The sequence below is a fragment of the Podarcis pityusensis genome (genome assembly GCF_964106645.2).
Source record: "Podarcis pityusensis genome assembly, chromosome: 14".
In the NCBI taxonomy this organism is placed as follows: Eukaryota; Metazoa; Chordata; class Lepidosauria; order Squamata; family Lacertidae; genus Podarcis; species Podarcis pityusensis.
In genome coordinates this window covers 48,498,903-48,518,958 of record NC_138039.1, presented here as the reverse complement: position 1 = coordinate 48,518,958, position 20,056 = coordinate 48,498,903, and the positions used below count along the sequence as shown (strand labels likewise).

Genomic DNA, 20,056 nt, shown 5'->3' with positions numbered 1-20,056 from the left:
ATGCATCTAGAAACCCTCAATTTTGAGAAACAACATTTCTAAAATGGTTTTTAGAACGCCAGGGATTTGGTCCTGGCTTGGGGTTTTGTTTTGTTTTTAGTTATTTACCTGACATCTTCACCTTCCTCTAATATAGATAAACAAATGGTACATTTTTCCTCTGTATCTTCCTCAGTTCCTTCCTCCCCATCTTGTTTGCAGTGCAGTTTCCTCTGTGAGAACCAATCAGTTGTTACCTTATTAGCAGAGATGACATTATTGGCAAACTGAGTAAGATCTGTTTTATGCACATTTATCAGTTCTGTTATGACTGCATTGGAAGTACACACATGAAGGTTTTAACAAAATGCAACAAGCAGGCTAAGCAACCCATCCATTTCTAGCCTCCCCACAATCATTTTAACAACATATTAAACTTCAGTGATTAAATTGGCATAGACATTTGCAACAACCTTAACAAGTTAAGAAAGCTAAAGAATCTAAAATTAAAGGGAAACCAGTCCTGGACAACATTACATTAGAAAACTAAACCAATAGTGATGATGAAGTATGGGGCTCCAATCCTAAAATATGCATTGGCGTATAATCCTGGAAAAATAGTGCAACAAGCTGGCCAAACTCATGTGGTGCAATAGGCAGGCCTGATAATTGGGCTGAAAAGCTCAGATTTCAGGTCAGCTGACGCTGGTGGCTTTAGGCAACTCTTATTCCCCAACTCAATTTCAGCACTATAATATAAACTAAAACTCCACTGATAGGATTGCTAGGATTGAAATTACTACAAATCACTTTTGCATGCTACACTATCAGCAGACTTGTATTACATGCCTGTTTTTGTGGCTCTACCTTTTGGGTGATCAAATGTCCCTACAAATACAAAGTGCACATCAGGGGAAAGGAGAGGTTGGACTCTCCTGACATGCCAGTTTGTATGTGCTGACATTTGATGGAACTTGTCCCTCTCACCTATTTATTAACAATTCTGAACTTTTAAAGATAAAACAATGTAAGGCTCCAGAACTGTGGATTGAGTAAGAACTGCGTTTTCAGCTCCTTAAGGAAAAGCATCCAGTAGCAGTCCTAGGCCAGCTGCACTTACAAAACATGTCATTTGTTACTTTCTATAAAAGAGCAATCTAGTCACGATCTGAGGAGTACATTCTTAAAGGGATGTGTGTTCTATTTTCTATTATTTACAGATAGGTAAGTAAGAATTTGTGGAACTAATATTTGCAAGTTTAGTTGTCCAAAATGTATTCCCACCCCTCCATATGGCCCTGAAACAGCCCCTAAGACATGCTCACCTTTTTGTATTTGTGTGGATATGTGCACCTTTCAATTGTCCCTTGCGAAGCTCCACGATTCACATTTCCTAAACGTTCTTCCAGATGAATTAATTCCTGGAATCAAGGAGGAACCGAGAGAATTCAATATCTTGGTCTTCTCACTTAATCATTTATTCATTCTTCAAATGGCAAAACAGTTGTCTCAACTACTTAATTTACATGCATGTTATTTGAAAAGTAGTATGTGAGCAGTTTTCTATTTCTGATCTCCACTAATACCACAGGGGTCCTGTCAATCATCAGCCCCTCTTGCTGCGAATGGCTTACCTGCTCTGATGTCATAAAGAGGCTCAGCATGAGGTGGTTTAGTGCTTAAGGGGGTTCTTGAGTCCCTATATGGATAGGGAACCTGTAACTCTCCAGATGTTGTTGGACTTCAGCTCCTCTCAGCCCCAGCCAGCATGGCCAATGGTCAGGTATGCTGGGAGTTGTAGTCCAGCAATATCTGTGGAGGGCACAGGTTCCCCATCATTGCCTTAAGACTCTGCAATCCAAGGTCTGCAAATAATCTTCATGAAACAGACCCCCTCAATCCCCTTGTCAGGGCTCCACAGGCTTTTGGAAGATACCTAGTTGGTTCAAATAATGTCAGCTCAGCTTGCTGGTGAGCAGTCAGCTTAACTCTTGTGCTTATGCACAGGATGGTTTGTTGCATGTTTAATAATGATGGTAGGATGATAATAAAATGCACTGAAAAGGCTGCACTTCCTGATTCTACAACAAGAAGAGCACCAAGGCTTTTGGCTGAAACACAGTAATCAGTTTTTGGCCCCAAGAACACAACTTAAATTGAAAGCACTTCCTGAACATGTTTCCAATGTACTAGAACAGTCTCCCCCAACCTGGCGCCCACAGGATGTTTTGGACTGCAACTCCCATCAGCCCCAGAATCATACAGCCGTGCTAGCGGGGGCTGATGGGAGTTGTAGCCCACAACATCCAGAGGGCACGAGGCTGGGAAAGACTGAACTAGAACATTAAGAGTTCATTAACTCTCTGCATCCGATGTCTTAATTTCTCTGATGTGCATAACAAACTTCAACTGCAAACGTGGCCCAGCTTCACTTAAGCAAGAGGATTGACAGTTTAACACCAACTGTCTTCCCCTTCAGCAAGCCACCTCTAGCAGTACCGCATCCTCTCAACATAAACATTTATTGCAGTACATAGTCCATTAACTGCCACCTACTGCTGCATAATAATAATAAAAAGTATTCTATGCTTTTTAAACACCAGCTTTGTTCCCAAGGCATAATTAAAAGGCCAGAGGTCATTAAAAAAATATAATCTAAAACCAGATTAGTTTACATTTAACTCTGCAATGTACCCCTCCCCCGTGTTCCCTCAAGCAAAAATCCTGCCACATAGCCAGGTTTATTCTATTACAAACCTCAAAATTGCCCCTGAAAGGGCCTCTGAATGAAGTTCCATCCAATCCCGATGAAATGTAACGAATGTGAGGGTAGCCCGCCATGTCAGGAACCTATTCAAATAGCAGAATGGAGTTAAATCTAATTGCAGAACAGTTTCGAGTATTTTACTGTCCATGTTGCAAAAATACAGAACCCTGCTGCTTTGATTCTCATCAGCAATTGACAGAATCCTGGAAGGTGGTGACCCTGCCATCCCTTCTCTTTTTGCAAGGGCTCCTAGAATCAAACTCTTTCAAAGAAGGAAACTATTCTGAACCTGGTCCAGAGGATGACTTGTTCTCACCCAACCAAGGCTTAAGGTGTGAGTATTTCAGAAACATTTTGGCAAATTATGTGCCTCAAACATAGTAGACATGAAATCTAACATGATGGTGGTTATTATAATGAAGCTTGAAAATTATCTAAGAACAAGTCAAGGTAGTTCCTTAGCTAGCCAGCTTCATGCATTGTTCGCATATAAGTCAAACAGGCATATACCTTATGGTCTTAAAAGGGTAGGGACTCCGTCCAACAATGATACAACACTTAGAATAAACTGCAGTTTGAATTGACTGTTGGTGCGTGCCTCCACATACGCAACCTCACCAGGTTATTTCAGAACCTACACACACACACACACACACACACACACACACACACCCCGTTAGAAATTCCAACACTTTTTTATGGAAAGGTGAGAACAAAAAACAAACCCCAAAGGGAACACAGCAAGTCCCTTCAACAGAGAAATCCCAATGCACACTGTAAAGTCAGTAAGAATGCAGCAAGCAACCCCACTTCCAAGAATGCTGGCCTAACATTTGTGGAGCAGTATTCACCAGCCTGGTACTTTCCGGATGTTTTGGGCATACTGGCTGGGCTGATAAAAGATATAGTCCAAAACATATTGAGCGGCAGCAGGCTGCTGATGGTGAAGGCTGCTTCTGCAACATTGCTGGCTCCAGAATATCATGTCCCCTAAAAGGCCACAGAGATCTCGAGTTAAAGTCATCCCACCAAGCAAAGCAAAAATGAAACAACAGACATTCCAGTATCCCTTCATGCCTAAAGAAAGGAAGTAGTCAAAAGAACTACAGGTTCAGAGTTTTCACCACAGCTAGATGCCTATCAGATGGATTCCACATTCTGCACTTCCTCACAAGTTCAAGCAAACCCCAGTTCCTCAGATCCTTTAATTCTTGAATTAAGATGCAATAGAGGTCACTGGATAGGAAAGTGGAGACTAAATCTTTAAAACAGTAAATGCTCAAATCAGGATGATTTTCTGTCCTTCCAATGACCTGGAACTAACCTTAGCAGATATGATGCCTTCCCACCTGGCTGACTAACTAGAGCACTTCTAGCCTACTCTTATGCATAGTAAAGAAAGCCATCAACTCACAAATCCAGAAATTTCCTGGAGACCAGCCATAACTGGTGCAACTCTACTTACACAGACCATCCTTCAGGACTTTGTAAGAAAGGCACAAATAAAAGCTTTAATTCCTTTGTCAACCATCATCTGATCGCACCTCTTTTGCTTTTCCAACAGAAATTTTCTAACGATTTCGTTTAGGTAAGACGTTTAGGTAAGTGGTAGTCTCTGACATTGACAAGCTGCACAGGGTCAAAGATAGTGATGCATAAGCCACTTGCACAGTTACGCTAAGTGCTGTACGACATTCACAACATTCTCTGTAAACCGGGATGAAGAACCTGTGGCCCTCTAGATGTTACTACATTACAACTCCCATCATCCCTGATCACTGGTCAAGCTAGCTGGGTTGAGGGATGTTGGGAGTCCAACAACATGGGGCCATAAGCTCCTGTTGTAAGAGAACCTGACAATCCAGGTGCTATCATTTTAACTAGCATTTCATCTAGCACATGAAGAAGAAAAGCCAGCGACATGTGTCATCTTGTGAACCAGAATTGCAGAACGTGGATTGTGGTACTACAAGCAAAATTTTCCTTTCTAATTCAGGAGCCTAAGCAGTCAAGTAATGCCATTGGAAAAAGTTATTCAGGTACAAAGCTAGGCAAGAACTGCCAGAATTCATCAAAAGTGGTCTCTTCCTTTTGCATAAGCTGTCTTTTTATTCTGGAGTCTGTGATCAATCTCAGATTCTGCCAAATTGCACATAAAAAGTGCGTGCAGACCAGCAGCAAATAACCACCCTTGCTTCCAATATGCCCTTCTTGTAATCTCAAACCCCAATATTTGTATTAAAATAGAGGGGGTGCTAGAATTCAAAACTACTTCCACCAACCACATCAAATGTGAAATTAAACAGTAGCAAAAGTAACTAGAAGATAATCCTCTTAGCACTTTCCAGTTAATCAAGGAGTACTGTAACTTAGCCTTGCAAAGTGAGTTATAAACTAAGCAACAGCAACAACAAAATCAGATGCAGAGTGTCAATGTACTACTGGCTAATTTAATTTGGGTTATATTCTGATTTCCAAGTGAGAAATGTGGGCGAATTAAACCCAATACAAGTCCCTGCCAGTTAGGGCAGAGAAGCAGAACAGATGCTGTGGGACTAGAACTCCTGCCATCCCATGCTGGCTGGGGTCGATAGGAGTTGGGAGTCCAACAACATATGGAGAACAACAGGTTTCCCAGCCCTGGGCTAGGAAGTCCATCTTTTTCTTTTTTCACAAAAAACTTTGTATATGTCAGTGTTCCCAAGAACAAAATTTCAAATGAAATGGAAGCAGGGACAACCTGCCATGGACGCTGTGACACAATCCTCACTCTTTTCAGAAGGGAGGAGCTGCGCCCAGTGGCTGTTGTGCAGCAGCGAATGTCAAATACTGGCAGTGGCTTCAGAGCTGTTCTCCTTACCATTAAAGGAAGAGCACCTATTTGCAAGTGGTGAAGTCGAGGAGGTGCGTGGTAGTGAGCCAAGTGAGGATGCAGCGGGCCTGGTGGGTAGGTAGCTGCAGTCACTCCTGCTTCGATTCCCAGCTCCCTATTGGGGGAAGGAGAGAGTTCACTTTTAGTCAGGCTAGCTCCTGTCTTCTAGGCAGTGAAGGCAGCAACACCTTCCTTATTCAGGGAATGAAATTATTTCACAGCAGCAATAACCTTGACTCATGCAGTTTTCTGGAGATACTGTACATAAACATTGGAACTAAGAGTTCTGTGTTGATTATCTGATATTTCTAGGCCCGGATCAAAATGCCTGTTTTCATTCAGGCTTGTTAGATGCTTTCTAAAGCAAAGCCTTCTCAAGGAGGCTTTCATAAAACGTAAAAGGAAACATACCAGCCTTTCCGTACTTGGTGCTGTTGGAAGCTGTTGTCCAAAACACGTGGAGGGGCTGAGAAAGGCTGCAATATGCAATATGCCTACTCATAAAATACGATTACTAATTTACTAAACAACCATCGTGTAATGCAATATAACCCCTGCACAGACAAAAATAATTAAACAAAAAGAAAATTAGTAGCACAAGACCGGTTCACACTTGTGAGGATAAAATGAGAAATCTCTCACAGTTGCTTGGAGAAAAAATAGGACACAGATGCAATAGATTAAAAACAAAGCCTATTTAAGGAGGAACTCAAAAACAACTCAAAGAAGCATTTGCAGCCTTTACAAAAAGAACTGATCTACAATAAACTAAGAATTTATTCTTGATCAGTTGTCTTTGCAAGTATGATGAACAGGGATGCTTTGCTATAACTTCTAAAACCAAAGGTTGCTATGACATGTTTTGCTGATGTAAATCAAGAGAAAGTAAGAGCTTACTAACCAGGCAGATCTCTCTGGTGCTTGACGTGGGTGGGAAGACATTGTCTGTGGTACATGAATGTGATGTCCATGGCCATAGTTGGGATGCATCCGGTGAGGATGTGGTGGTGGTCGTTCATGCGCTCTCCTGGGGTGGGGGGAAGCAGGAGTATTGAAACCTTAGGAATGCAAAGCTTTTCTCCTTTGTATATTACCTCACACTGCAGCCTAAGGGAGATAGGTTTCTCAGCTTCCATTTCTGAGCAGCCTGCTTCATTCACAACCTCCCCACCCTGTCTCAACCAAAGTTCAATCTGGTGAAGGCGAGATTCCTCACTGAGAAGTACATGGCTAGTGGGGGGGGGGGGGGAGATGCTTGTGGACAAATAGTCCATTGATGTTTGGTTGTTGTTTTTTTCTCTTTTAACAAGTTTTTAACTTTCTATAATTTTATTGTCTGGTTTTATGTTTATATTGCTGTAAACTGCTGAAATATATTTTATTATACAGTGATATATAATAGTATGAATGAATAAATAAATAAATGTGAGAAAGGCTGTATACAGTGGCACCTTGGGTTAAGTACTTAATTCGTTCCAGAGGTCTGTTCTTAACCTGAAACTGTTTTTAACCTGAAGCACCACTTTAGCTAATGGGGCCTCCCACTGCCGCTGTGCCGCCAGAGCACAATTTCTGTTCTCATCCTGAAGCAAAGTTCTTTTTTTTTTTTTTAAATCATATTTATTAAAGTTTCCAAAAATATAGAAATACAAAGAAAAAAGAAAAAGAAAAAAAGATATTTAAAAACCTTACTTTCATTACCTACTTTCTGGGACTCCCCCCCTCCCCCCCCGACTGTATTCCCCTTTCCTTAATTTGGTTCTACAAGCTCTCACTCCCAATTTGAAGCTTAATTTGTTTAACCCACTATCCAAATTGAATTGTACAAATCTTACCACCGTCCCACATCATTAACAAGAAAAGAAAAAAGATTTTCCCCAAGATCCACCCCAGTTCCTTCCACGAATTCCCTTTTTTTAAACACGTCCAATCAAAATAAAATGACATGTGTAAGTTATGTAAAGAAATAGAAAATAAGAGATATAGAAAAATTCAAAAGATGGTTACACAGCCTTTGGATTCCAAATCTCCCCCCCCCCCTTCCCCGGTTTGAATTCCCCATGTCCATCAGTCTATACATTATCAGCTTGGAAGTCTCAATTCATGACCAGATTTCTCCCCGATTCCATCTTGCCGGTTTTCTTTTAATTTATTAATTTTAATAATATTTAACTTCAAGTGTCCAATCTAACAAAGGCCTTTAATTTCCTTGATCTTTGCCACTCCTCCCGTTGTTCTTTCCGTGTCGTAATCAGTCCTTTGTTCTTCTTATTCCTCACTTTCTCAGGTTTCTTGTCCTGTTCAGCTGCTAAAACTTTCTAATTCAGAAATCTGGTATCTCTACAGAGGTTTGTTATTCAGGAACAAAAACTTACGTCCAGTCCCTTCCTTTCTTCAATAGAAAATTCTATTGTCTCCTTTAATGTAAATACCTCTGTAGACAAAATACTATTTCAGTTTTGCAGCTTTCCCAGAAGATAACAAGTCCTGTGCGAATCCCAGAGTATTTTTCCACTTACGACCGTTCTTGTAATGTCCCGAAACCCCTCTAGGGGGATTGTAATAACTTTGTATCCTCTAATCCAAAAGTCAAATTGTTGCTTATTTTCCAACAGTTTATATCCATATTATAGCAAATTGTAACAAAATTAACCAGCAAAGACCTCATAACAAAGTCCTCTTTATATTCTCCAGCTTTGACAGCTACTTTGACAGCTGTCAAAGTCTCCGTCTCTCTTCACCAGGCTCCGCGAATCGCCCCGGTTCCCAGGGGGGGGTTGCATTTTTCTTCTCACCCTCCACTCTTCTCCTCCAGCACAGTTCTTATAATTTCCCATCGTGAAATTAATGATTTTTATCAGGAGTATACTTCCCTTTGGACCTTGGTTACCCAGTCCTTGTTTTGGAATGCTTACAGTAGGGGGGGGGGGATTGACTTCCTTTTTAAATCGCCCCCGCTCGTGCCAAATCCGAAATTTTGAACCCGGTTTCCCAATTACTCACGGGTTGTTGTTAATAGTCCAAATTTTCAATGGAAGAAGTCAGCGCTCTCCGTCGAATGGCATGCGGCTGCGCTCGGCAGGGAAAGCAGAAGACTCAAAGCACCACGCCGCTCCCCGGCACCCGATCCGAAGCCTTTAAAAAGGCTCCTTCACGAGTCGGGAGGGCGCTAATGGTGCAAGCCGAGTCACCCATGTCCACGGACTCCGTGCCCGTGGTTTTTAAGGGTCCCCGCGTCGCCGGCGCGGTAGGACCCAGCCCCTGCCGAGCAGACTCCCTCCGGAGCTCGGATGGCGCCAACCCGGAAGTCCCTGAAGCAAAGTTCTTAACCCGAGGTACTATTTCTGGGTTAGTGGAGTCTGTAACCTGAAGCGTACCTAACCCGAGGTACCACTGTACATGCTTGACACAGGATATTTTAAGTACTATATAAAAATGGCATATTTCTAAAATGATTCACAGATGTATTGAAGTTCTAGACTTGAGGTGGCCTTTGCCTGTTTCCCATTTCCTAATATCTAAGCCTCAGTTACTCGAGCTTTTTAATGAATATCAAGTGAAAAAGCCCTATCTCAATTAGCATTCCTTTCTAAAATCCAGAAACTGGATGGAGTTGCTGTGATGTAATTATTCAAAATGACAGAGGCTGACATTTCAATTAATAGCAGTTCCATTAAAGCTAAACATTTGAGTGCAGATGATAGGTTCCTGTTCTTAATGAGATTTGCTCCCAAGTAGAAGTGAGTCAACTATTTACATCCATTCATGTCTTTAGCTTTCTGCTCAAATTAGAGCCCAGGGAGAAGGAGAAGGGTGGTGCAGCTTTTAGACCTTGCTGTCCTTACATCACAGCAAATACCAGTTAACCTCCCCCACTCCCCAATCCTTTCTTCTGAGTTTCCTAAGAGTCAGTGTAGTGTCCTGATTATAGCACTGGCCTAAGGTTGAGGAGACAATGGTCCAACTTGCCGCTCAGCCATAAATCTCACTAGATGACCCTGGGCCAATCAACCACTAGCTGCACAGTCTCTTTCACAGGTTGTCATGAGGAAAAAATGGGTGGGGAGAGAAGCAGGTCTACCAACCTGAGATCATAGGAAGAAAGATGGCATTAAAAGAAAAAGGTAACTAGTTTACTTTCAGCTGCTGTTCAGAGGCAGACTTATAGCTCCTTAGTTACCTCTTGGCAATTGCAACTAAGTGGGTGAACAGTCTTCCCCAACCTGGTGCCCCCCAGAAGCTTTGGACGACAGCGTGGGGAATCTTTGGCCTGCCAGATGTTGCTGAACTACAAATCCAATCAGCCCCAGCAAGCATAGCCAATGACCAAGGATGATGTGAGTTGCAGTTCAGTAAAATCTGGAGGGCTCAAGCTTTCCCTGATGTCAGCCCCTAACCAGCACAGCTGATGAGAGCTGCTGCAGTCCCAAGCATCTGGTGGGTGCCAGGCTGGGAACGCAGCAAAAAAAGATCAGGTGATCTGCCTGTATTCTAAAGGATTCAGAAAGAACCCTCATCGAAGCTGTTCTGGGTATAAGCTTTCCTATATCTGAAGAAGTGTGCATGCACACGAAAAGCTTATACCCAAAACAAACTTAGTTGGTCTCCAAGGTGCTACTGGACATTTTTTTTATTTATTTCCTCATTGAAGCTGACACTCTTCTATGCCACTATGCACCCCTTGGTGGCAGCAGCCACTGCCTGTTCCTCCTCCAGGCTAAAACCTGACTTACGTTGGATGCTGCATCATTCTTCTCCTTTGGACCTCCATCCTCTGGATCACCTCGTGAGGGTGCAGCCTTTGGGCTGGAGATGCCGTGGCAGGGATGTGATGGGAAATAGACTGGTGGGTGGCTGGGAGGGGCTGTGGGATTGGGGCAGCAGCGTTGGCCAACGGGTGTGGGGGCGGCGGAGGTGGGACAGGGTGGGAAGAGGCATGCGAGGATATGGAAGGGTGGAAGGGGTGGACGGGGTGAGGAATGACATAGTCCACTTGCGAAGTGGGTTGTGGCGGCTGAGGGGGGACAGGGGGAGGGGGGTTTCCATGGGAATGGGGACATGCAGCAGCTTGATGATGAAGCGGCCGAGTCAAAGAGGCATCTGAAAAGGGGTAGCAGAGAACAACAAACCCAGTTAGTTCATTACAACTGTCTGCTAAACTAAGATCATCTACTGCTCTTGACAGCACCCCCCCAACAAAAAAATCAGATGCCCATGGCAGACGCTTCGCTTTACCCTGCCACAAGGGAAGGCGGCACCACTCATAGAATAGAATCATAGAGTTGGAAGAGACCACAAGGGCCATCAAGTCCAACCCCCTGCCAAGCAGGAAACACCATCAGAGCACTCCTGACATATGGTTGTCAAGCCTCTGCTTAAAGACCTCCAAAGAAGGAGACTCCACCACACTCCTTGGCAGCAAATTCCACTGTCGAACAGCTCTTACTGTCAGGAAGTTCTTCCTAATGTTTAGGTGGAATCTTCTTTCTTGTAGTTTGGATCCATTGCTCTGTGTCCGCTTCTCTGGAGCAGCAGAAAACAAGCTTTCTCCCTCCTCTATGTGACATCCTTTTATATATTTGAACATGGCTATCATATCACCCCTTAACCTCCTCTTCTCCAGGCTAAACATGCCCAGCTCCCTTAGCCGTTCCTCATAAGGCATCGTTTCCAGGCCTCTGACCATTTTGGTTGCCCTCCTCTGGACACTCAAGTAGGGTGAGCATCCTGCCAACTGCACCACTTTGCAGAGATCCTGCCAGCTGCCAATATGAAGCAGGGCATCCTTGGGGGGCCTCCCCTGCCCAACACATACACAGACTGCAGTCATTCTTACATGACATATAATGCCGGCAGGATGCCAGAGAAGCCTGGGGTGGTGGCTGAGGCTGGGGCTGGGCAACCATGTTCGCACTGTATCCATCTATGGCAATGGGCTGGCTGGGCGTAGCACCCGCCTGGTGCCCGTATATGGCTGTTCGGGAAGAGGCTCCTGGACAGCAGGGGTCAAAGGCTGATGCTCCGTGGAAAGAGCTGCTTCCGTGGTTCCTTATGCCATTGTTGCTTAAGTCCACTGGGAGTGCCTGCTGCAAGGAGGAGAGCAAAACAAAAGATTATTTGAATATTGGAACTGTGATCAAAAGGCTGCTATAGGACAAGTCACACAAAAACACATATGCACAATGCTGTCCAATAGCAAAAGACTAAAAAAGCTTTTGTCTCTGAGTGGTATGATTAACGGTTGCTATTAGTAAATTTAACAAGAGGGCAGCAACTAGTTTTTCACCATGAAATTGGCATCTTCCTTGTAAACCTGCTAGTCAGCAGATATAAGGAAACCCATTTGATCTCCACAAAGAGAGGAACCCAAAGAGCTACTTTAGGATTCAGAAATAAGAAGTTCCTCCTTGGGTCCAACCAAGGGCTATATTGGCCAACATTCCAGTTCAAGTCAGGGCACACAAGTAGTGCTTGGGAAAAGCCATGACTGAGGCCTGCCAGCAGCAAGAGGCATGGGGGAAATCTGAGTTTCCCTAGCCAGATACCCTAACTCCAAACTCTCCCTAATCCCACTTTTATCTCCACCAGCCTTTGCCCTCCGGATGTTTTGGCGGTAACAGGTTGACTGCATACATTTACATTTAAAGCCTGGGGCCCAAATATCTGAGAGAATGTCTGCCCTCATATAGACCTTTCCTTGCCTTGAGACCTGCAGAGGATGCCCTGAGTAGCAGCCCTGAGGCAGCATGTAGTGCATTAGTATGTCAGAACATCAGAAAAGCCTGCCCACTAGCTCAGGCCAAAGGCCCAACTAGTCCAGCACCCAGTTCTCACAGTGGCCTCCCAGGTGCCTGCAAGAAGCACACAAGCACACAAGCAGAACATCAGCGCAGCATCACACTCTTCAATTGTGATTCCCAGCAACTGCTATTCAGAGGCATACTGCTTCTGACAGTTGAGGCTAGCGGCCTAGTACCCTAGAAAAAGCACTCTGCACAGCACATGGAGAAACTATTATCCGTAACTCTTCACCATCACCACAGTGAAGCATTCTCAACCAAACCTGCCTGCTCATGGTACGTGGTGCCAGAACTGCTACTTGATCCTGCAGGTGCCGGCACTGGGGGAGGCCTTTCAACAGGGCAGCTGGATTCGCTGAACGATGGTGAGAGAGGGACGCTTGCGTGGGGGTTGTGGTGATGGTGATGGTGGAAATGATGGCTGTGCTGTTGGAAACAGCTGGCGTGAGGGTGCCCCAGGATGTGGTGGTTCTGCGAGGAGCCGCCGCATGGAGAATGCTGGGGGCAGCATGATGGCAGCCTTGGCATTGCAGGAGGGCCAGATTCCAGTGTTGTACTTGAGGTATTTCCTCTTGAGTCATCTTAAATTGGGGGTGAAAGAAACATGTGAGCTCAGCTGGTAACACAGGTACAGTAAAAGCCAAACCTGAAAACTCTGCAGGGTGTACAACTGGATTAGTCATTTGCTTATTAAAGTGAGACCAGTGTGACCTGCAACAAAATGTTGCCGTGTGAAACGCTCCTGTTCATGGTACCAGTTCGTCATGCCCTGCTCCATGATACTCCCCTCCTCCACCCCTCTTGTTTTGCATGCAGAAGGTCCTAGATTCGAATTCTCAGCACCTGCAAGTAGCAGATGATGGGGAGGACCCAGAGAGCCAGTGCAAGAAGAGTAGCCAGTCTTTGGCTAGACTTAGGCCAAGGTTTCAAGCTCCCTGGTGTGGGATTCCTCTGCACAAGCTGCATTACAGGGCATTCTGAGGCACTCTGCACTGGGCACCAGAGAAAAATTTTAAGACTCACCAGCAGCCCCTACAAACTGGATGCCCTGGAATGTGCTTCAAACTTTCCTGGGGCTGCACACTGTGAGTTTAGGTACAAGTAGTCACTCAAATGTTTGCCATTACAACGTTTTCAGTAAGAAACCCCAGCATTTCCAGGAACACATGCTCCCCCACTAGGATTACAACACAGTCAAGCTGACCTCAAGAGCCTGTGGAGTCTACATTTGCTATCCCAGTACAACAAATTGACCCCAAACTGGGTAACCCTCGGATAAAAAAATTTCAATGCAGCTCCCTGTACTAGACTCTCATGTCGTCAATTAAAAAAATACACAGGAAGGAAACACTGGCCCCAGAAATTCTTTGCCTCTCCAGCAAAAGCATGCACTACCAAGCCAGCATTTTCACCTACTGCAGAACAGTAAAAAAAATAAAAATTAATACCTCCTGCCGGATTCCCTGCAGTCCCACTATTGGTGAGGACAACCAAAGGCTCTGGGGCCAAGGAGGACTGGCTGTTGGAGATGCTAGAAATTACGTCAGAGACCTGCTCTGAGGTCGTGACACTAGGGCCGCCATCGGACGTGGAATTTGCAGTCTGAGATTCCACTCTAGATGAAGTTGTTGGCACAACAGTGGGCTCTGTATAAAAATGACAAACAACATAAAGAAATTTAAGCACCTGCAGCCTGTTTAAGTGGGTTATGACTAAGAACTCATTTGACACACATCTTGGGCAAACACAAGACAGACAATGTGGGGTTACTATGTGGCTGGCTGTGCCCAAACAGTACCCTTTGGTGCATAGAACCAGTGTAACAGTGATATATTTACAGCACCAACCTCAATAGTTCCACAGTTATTCATATCAGGATCAGTTTCACATTGTTGTGTCAAATGTGCCCATGGGCTGAAAAAAGGCTGGCAACCCCTGATTTATTCTGATCGCATCTGTGTTGGGGGGCAGACCTGCAAAAGTTCAGGGTGCCAACAGTAACATCTGAGGATGCATGTATGCAAACAGAGGAGCGATCCAGAGAGAGTTTTTCATGTCTGAAACATCATGAAAGGCAGCCCTGAGCCTGGCCAGACCACAAAGTATCATGTCTGCACTCCCTTATGTGATGCAAGCAGCTTTTAACATGGCAATCCAAAAGTCAGGAGTTTCAACGGCCAGCTAACACACCTTGTTTCTTTTCAGAACATTAATCGGCTTCTCACTGATGGGAGGGTCAAGGCTCTGTCACTGCTGCAACCTACCGTCCTCATCCACTGTGAGGTCCACTACTTCTGCTGCATTCTGTCTCAGGGGCTGAATGACTGTGGAGATTCTACTACGGTTCCGCTGCTCCTGTGGCCGTGAAGCATGCGAGTTTGAACTGTGGCCCCAGTGGGATCGAGAATGCCCAAGTGACGATCGAGACCTGGAAGCATAAAGTACAAATGCCTGAAAACTCAAAACAAAGGTTCTCTTTTTTTACCATGACAGGTCTGGTAAGATGATCACTTCTCCAATCTGTACCACCAACAGCTTCAGATAATTCAATTCAAAACTGAGTTTTGTTTTAAGTGGTATTTTGTTTTCCAGATCAATTGTGGGCCACCTTCAGTAACATGTGCTCTATTTAGGGTCCAAGGTTCAATCCCTGGCATCCCCAGGTAGGTCTGGGGGCAGGGGCAGGCGGAGGAGACTCTTGTTTGAAGCCAAACTTAATGACTGGCTGGTGTACAGCCTTGGCTACCTGTTACACCTGAAGCAGAGGTCATGGTTTACTGCTCCACAACAAGTCACAAACCCTGGCTTGGACATAATGGGAAATCAGGACACCCTAGGTTGTTTATCCCACTCATGCCGGGGAACAGTGAAACCAGAGTGATTAGGCAATGTACACCTACATGCTACTTGTTCACATTAGAAAGTCTGGCTCCTCAAGAGAAATGTGTAACAAATTTGAAGTTTGAAATTAATTAAATAACAATAACAATAAAAAAAACTTACTAATAATAAAAAAGAAAGCCCGGCTTCTCATTACATGTGACCGCTTTAGTGTGGAGACAGTTCTTAGCTAGATAGCTCAGCCAGGGCCAGCTGACCCAGGATGCATGGTGAGACAACTGCCTCAGGTGGCAGGATCCACAGGGTCAGCAGAGCTGGCCTCCAAGGGGCACGCGGTTTACTGCCGCTGCAGCAATGGCTGAGGTGCACTCCTTGGAGGATGGATCTGCCTCCACTCCACAACCCACCCCCACGCCACAGCAGCCTCTTGGCCCTGGAGTGGTGTGTGTGTGTGGTCGCCATTTTGTGGTTCGCATCAGGTGCCAAAATGTCTGGCACGAGCCCTGTGGATCAACGGTCTGAATAGAAAGCTAAGGCAGCTTTCTATGTCCACAAGACTCTCAACGATAGTGGCACTAACTAGTCTGTGTCAACTAATATTGAGTTTGCATTCTCTTAAGAACATACCGTGCAACAGCACATGGGCTATCTTTGCAAAATTCTAGCCCCAAGTAGGTATAGGTTGGTCCACCACATACTGGCTAGTGGTCCATGATGACCTGTCACAATCCAGTCTCATTGTCCCAAGAATATGTAAACAGATTTTCTACTGCAGTGTGGCTTTGGAGAGTATTGAATTACAGAGTGGGAGAGATTCAAAAGGACAAGGCTTAGACTGGACCTAGCTTAACTGTTAAACTGCAGGTGTGAATGCACATTAAAATAAGAGTAAAAAATGGCACATATGCTACCTTTTACATCACTAATGTACAGATCTAATGAGCAAATGTAGTGTCATTATATGCAAGAGCCTCAAATCTAAATTCATACTTTTATTATGTTTATATATCCTTTGCTATATATGAATGCTTTTTTAACCTCATTACACAAAAACAGGAAGCCACTGTAACAAAACTGAATACTACATAGCCTATTCAGAAAAAGCATGATGTGAACCTCAGGTTTGCCAGAGCATCTTCACTACCCTTCATCCAATCAAAGATCAAATTATAGGTACCCATTTTAACAGTAATGTTAGACTGTTAAATTGAGTATTCATAACTGCATCCCTGATTGGATCAAGAGTTTTGCCAACACAGAATTAAAATTACAAAATCTGTATTAGGAAAATTAAGAAGCCAAAAGATCAGGAAACCAAAATAACTCTGACAAGGCATAGACTGCATGGCTTTAACAACAGTCAAAATACCTTCCCCCCCTCTCTCCTCACTATCTAGCCTGATGGTGTGTGCTAGAAAATTCCAAAGCGTACACACTATTTTGTGATATTTTGATTGGCCTAATAAAGGTATTGCCCTATTACATATTTGCAACTTTTCTTAGAGGCCAACATAAGCTACCTTTACTTTTTGAATTAAAATTAGAGCATTCTGCAAAAGATCCCAAGTACAGTGGTACCTCAGGTTACAGACTTCGCTATCCCAGAAACAGTACCTCGGGTTAAGAACTTCGCTTCAGGATGAGAACAGAAATCGTGTGGTGGCAGCAGGAGGCCGCATTAGCTAAAGTGGTACCTCAGGTTAAGAACAGTTTCAGGTTAAGAACGGACCTCCGGAACGAATTAAGTACTTAACCCGAGGTACCACTGTATACAGTCATGGGGAAAAGAAGACACCCTCTTTGAATTTTGGGGGGTTTTTAACATATGAGGACATAATAACATTCACTTGTTCTTTAGCAGGTTTTAAATTAGGTAAATACAATCTCAAATGAACAGCACATGACATATTACACCATGTCATGATTTATTTAACAGAAATGAAGCAAAAATGGAGAAGGCATGTGTGAAAAACTAAGTACAGTGGTACCTCGGGTTATATTCGCTTCAGGTTACATACGCTTCAGGTTACACACTCCGCTAACCCAAAAATAGTGCTTCAGGTTAAGAACTTTGCTTCAGGATAAGAACAGAAATCGTGCTCCAGCGGTACGGTGACAGCAGGAGGCCCCATTAGCTAAAGTGGTCTTCAGGTTAAAAACAGTTTCAGGTTAAGAACAGACCTCCGGAACGAATTAAGTACTTAACCCGAGGTACCACTGTACACCTTATGATTCAATAGCTTGTAGAACCACCTTTAGCAGCAATAACTTGAAGTAAACATTTTCTGTATGACTTTTAGTCTCTCACATCGTTGTGGAGGAATTTTGTCCCCCTTTTCTTTACATTATTGCTTCAGTTCATTGCGGTTTACTGGCACAGCACATTTAAGATCCCACCACAGCATTTCAATTAGGTTGAACTGGGCCATTGCAACACCATGATTCTTTTCTTTTTCAGCCATTCTGTTGTATTTTTGCTGGTGTGCTTGGGATCATTGTCTTGTTGCATGACCCAATTTTGCCCAAGCTTCAATTGTTGGGCAGATGGCCTCACATTTTACTCTAGAATACTTTGGTATACTGAGGAGTTCATGGTCGACTCAATGACTGCAAGGTTTCCAGGTACTGTGGCTGCAAAACAAGCCCAAATCATCACCCCTCCACCACCGTGCCTGACAGTTGGTATGAGGTGTTTGTGCTGACATGCTGTGTTGGGTTTTTGCCAAACATGGTGCTGTGCATTATGGTCAAACATCTCCACTCATCTGTCGAAAGGACACTGTTCCAGAAGTCTTGTGGTCTGTTCAGATGCAACTTTGCAAACCTAAGTCATGCTGTCATGTTCTTCTTAGAGAGAAGAGGCTTTCTCCTTGGCAATCCTTCCAAATAAACCATACTTGTTCAGTCTTTTTCTAATTGTACTGTCATGAACATTAACATGTAACATGCTAACTGAGGCCTGTAGAGCCTGAGATGTCTCTTTTGGGGTTTTTGCAATTTCTCTGAGCATTGCACGGTCTGCCCTTAGGGTGAATTTGCTGGGACGTCCACACCTGCGAAGATTGGCAACTGTCTTGAATGTTTTCCACTTTTGAATAACCCTTCTTACTGTAAAATGATGGACTTAAAATTGGTTGGAGATAGCCTTATAATGCTTCCCAGTTTCAGGGGCAGCAACAATTGCTTCTCTAAGAGCATTGTGTCATTTTTCCTCCTTGGCATTGTGTTAAAACATACCTGAATGCTCCAAACCAGCAAACTGCTAAATTTTCAGCTCTTATAGAAGTGGACACACTTGTAGATGATCAAATTAAGCAAGGGCATTTGCTTAGCAGCACCTGTCTGCTACTTAGTCCCTTAATTCCTAGGAAAGCAGTAAGGGTGTACTTAATTTTTCACACATGGCCACTCCATTTTGGCTTTGTTTTTGTTAAATACATCATGACGGTGTAATATGTAATGTGATGTTGTTCATCTGAGGTTGTATTTACCTAATTTTAAGACCTGCTAAGGAACAGGTGATTGTTATTATGTCCTGATATGCAAAACCACAGAATTCAAAGAGGGTGTACTTTCTTTTTTCCATGACTGTATATCAGTATTTTACAACAATGTCAATAAAGTAACCAGGTACACATTAAAGTTGCTGTTTCAGCATTTCCAAGTCTTTAGTTCATTCAATGCCTAGGTCAGAGCTTTCCAAACTTTTCATGTTTGTGACACACTTTTTAGACATGCGTCGTTTCGCGACACAGTAATTCAGTTTAACTAGCAAACCGAAGGTTAAACTAACCCCTTTCCGGCCCTGGGAGGAGCGTGGGGAGCGTTCACATGACACATACTGCAGCCGACACACTAATGTGTCGTGCAGGGTGGATTTGATTTAAATCAAATCGATTTAAATCACAATTTAAATCACTAGTCAGTAAGATTTGATTTAAATCATTTTTTCACAGAAAGACTCATTCTTGCTGGTATAATCTTAATATTGACAACCAGATGAAGCTTTCATTTTTGGAATAATAAATTATCTGAGTAGTTTTCATAGTTATATCAAAAATTACTGATTTGGTTAAACTATCAGGAATACATAGATAACTATGAAATTATGGTGAGGTTTAATAAGTTAACTGTTTATGGAAGACACAAGATCTACCCACTCTGGAAGAATGGCAGATGAAGGTGATGGACTACATGGAACTGGCGGAAATGACTGGCAGAATCCGAGACCAGGGAGAAGAGTCGGTGGAAGAAGATTGGAAGAAATTTAAAGACTATTTACAGAAATATTGCAAAATTAATGATTGTTAGAATGATATCAGAATGAAGTTAAGTGGCCTTAGCAGCAATGTTATAAAGGAGTATGTAAAAATGGATTGTTAACAGGTGAGAATCTAAAGTTATAATATATTAAGTTAAAGGATTAAGATAAAAACAAAGAGGGAAAGGACTTGCTGAATGGACTAACTGAACTGGAATACAAAAAAGGGAGGTGTGAGGAGGTCAGGGTAACAAGTAAATGAAAGACAAGACATGGAAAGATTGATTTGTTTTTAAGTGTTCTTATTTTTCTGTATTTTGTTTTTTTTTTCCTCTTCTTTTTTTCTTGTTTTTGTAACTTTTTCTGAAACATTAATAAATATTATTTAAAAAAAAATAAGTTAACTGTTTATATTTGGACAACTTTTCTGCTGCACTTTTATTGGAAGGAGAAAAATAATCACTTCCTTAATAACAATTTGAACAATTTATTTAACTGAAACAATAACATTATAGCACATGTATCCATGTTTGTTA

General features: G+C 43.2%; 1 protein-coding gene across 5 annotated transcripts in view; it reads right to left on the bottom strand.

The window, feature by feature from the left end:
- Positions 1 to 20,056, bottom strand: part of RNF111 (ring finger protein 111) — a 54,702-nt gene that overhangs the window by 2,651 nt on the left and 31,995 nt on the right. For 2 of the 5 annotated variants that reach the window (XM_080980697.1, XM_080980694.1), the window contains exons 4-13: positions 14,683 to 14,846; positions 13,867 to 14,064; positions 12,686 to 12,999; positions 11,455 to 11,704; positions 10,352 to 10,718; positions 6,520 to 6,645; positions 5,607 to 5,733; positions 2,737 to 2,829; positions 1,305 to 1,400; positions 109 to 236 (exon numbers count right to left, since the gene is read on the bottom strand). In XM_080980697.1, the coding sequence (XP_080836823.1) occupies positions 109 to 236; positions 1,305 to 1,400; positions 2,737 to 2,829; positions 5,607 to 5,733; positions 6,520 to 6,645; positions 10,352 to 10,718; positions 11,455 to 11,704; positions 12,686 to 12,999; positions 13,867 to 14,064; positions 14,683 to 14,846 (1,863 nt within the window). The remainder of the gene's footprint in view (positions 1 to 108; positions 237 to 1,304; positions 1,401 to 2,736; positions 2,830 to 5,606; positions 5,734 to 6,519; positions 6,646 to 10,351; positions 10,719 to 11,454; positions 11,705 to 12,685; positions 13,000 to 13,866; positions 14,065 to 14,682; positions 14,847 to 20,056) is intronic. The other 3 variants (XM_080980693.1, XM_080980695.1, XM_080980696.1) reach the window with 3 other exon arrangements.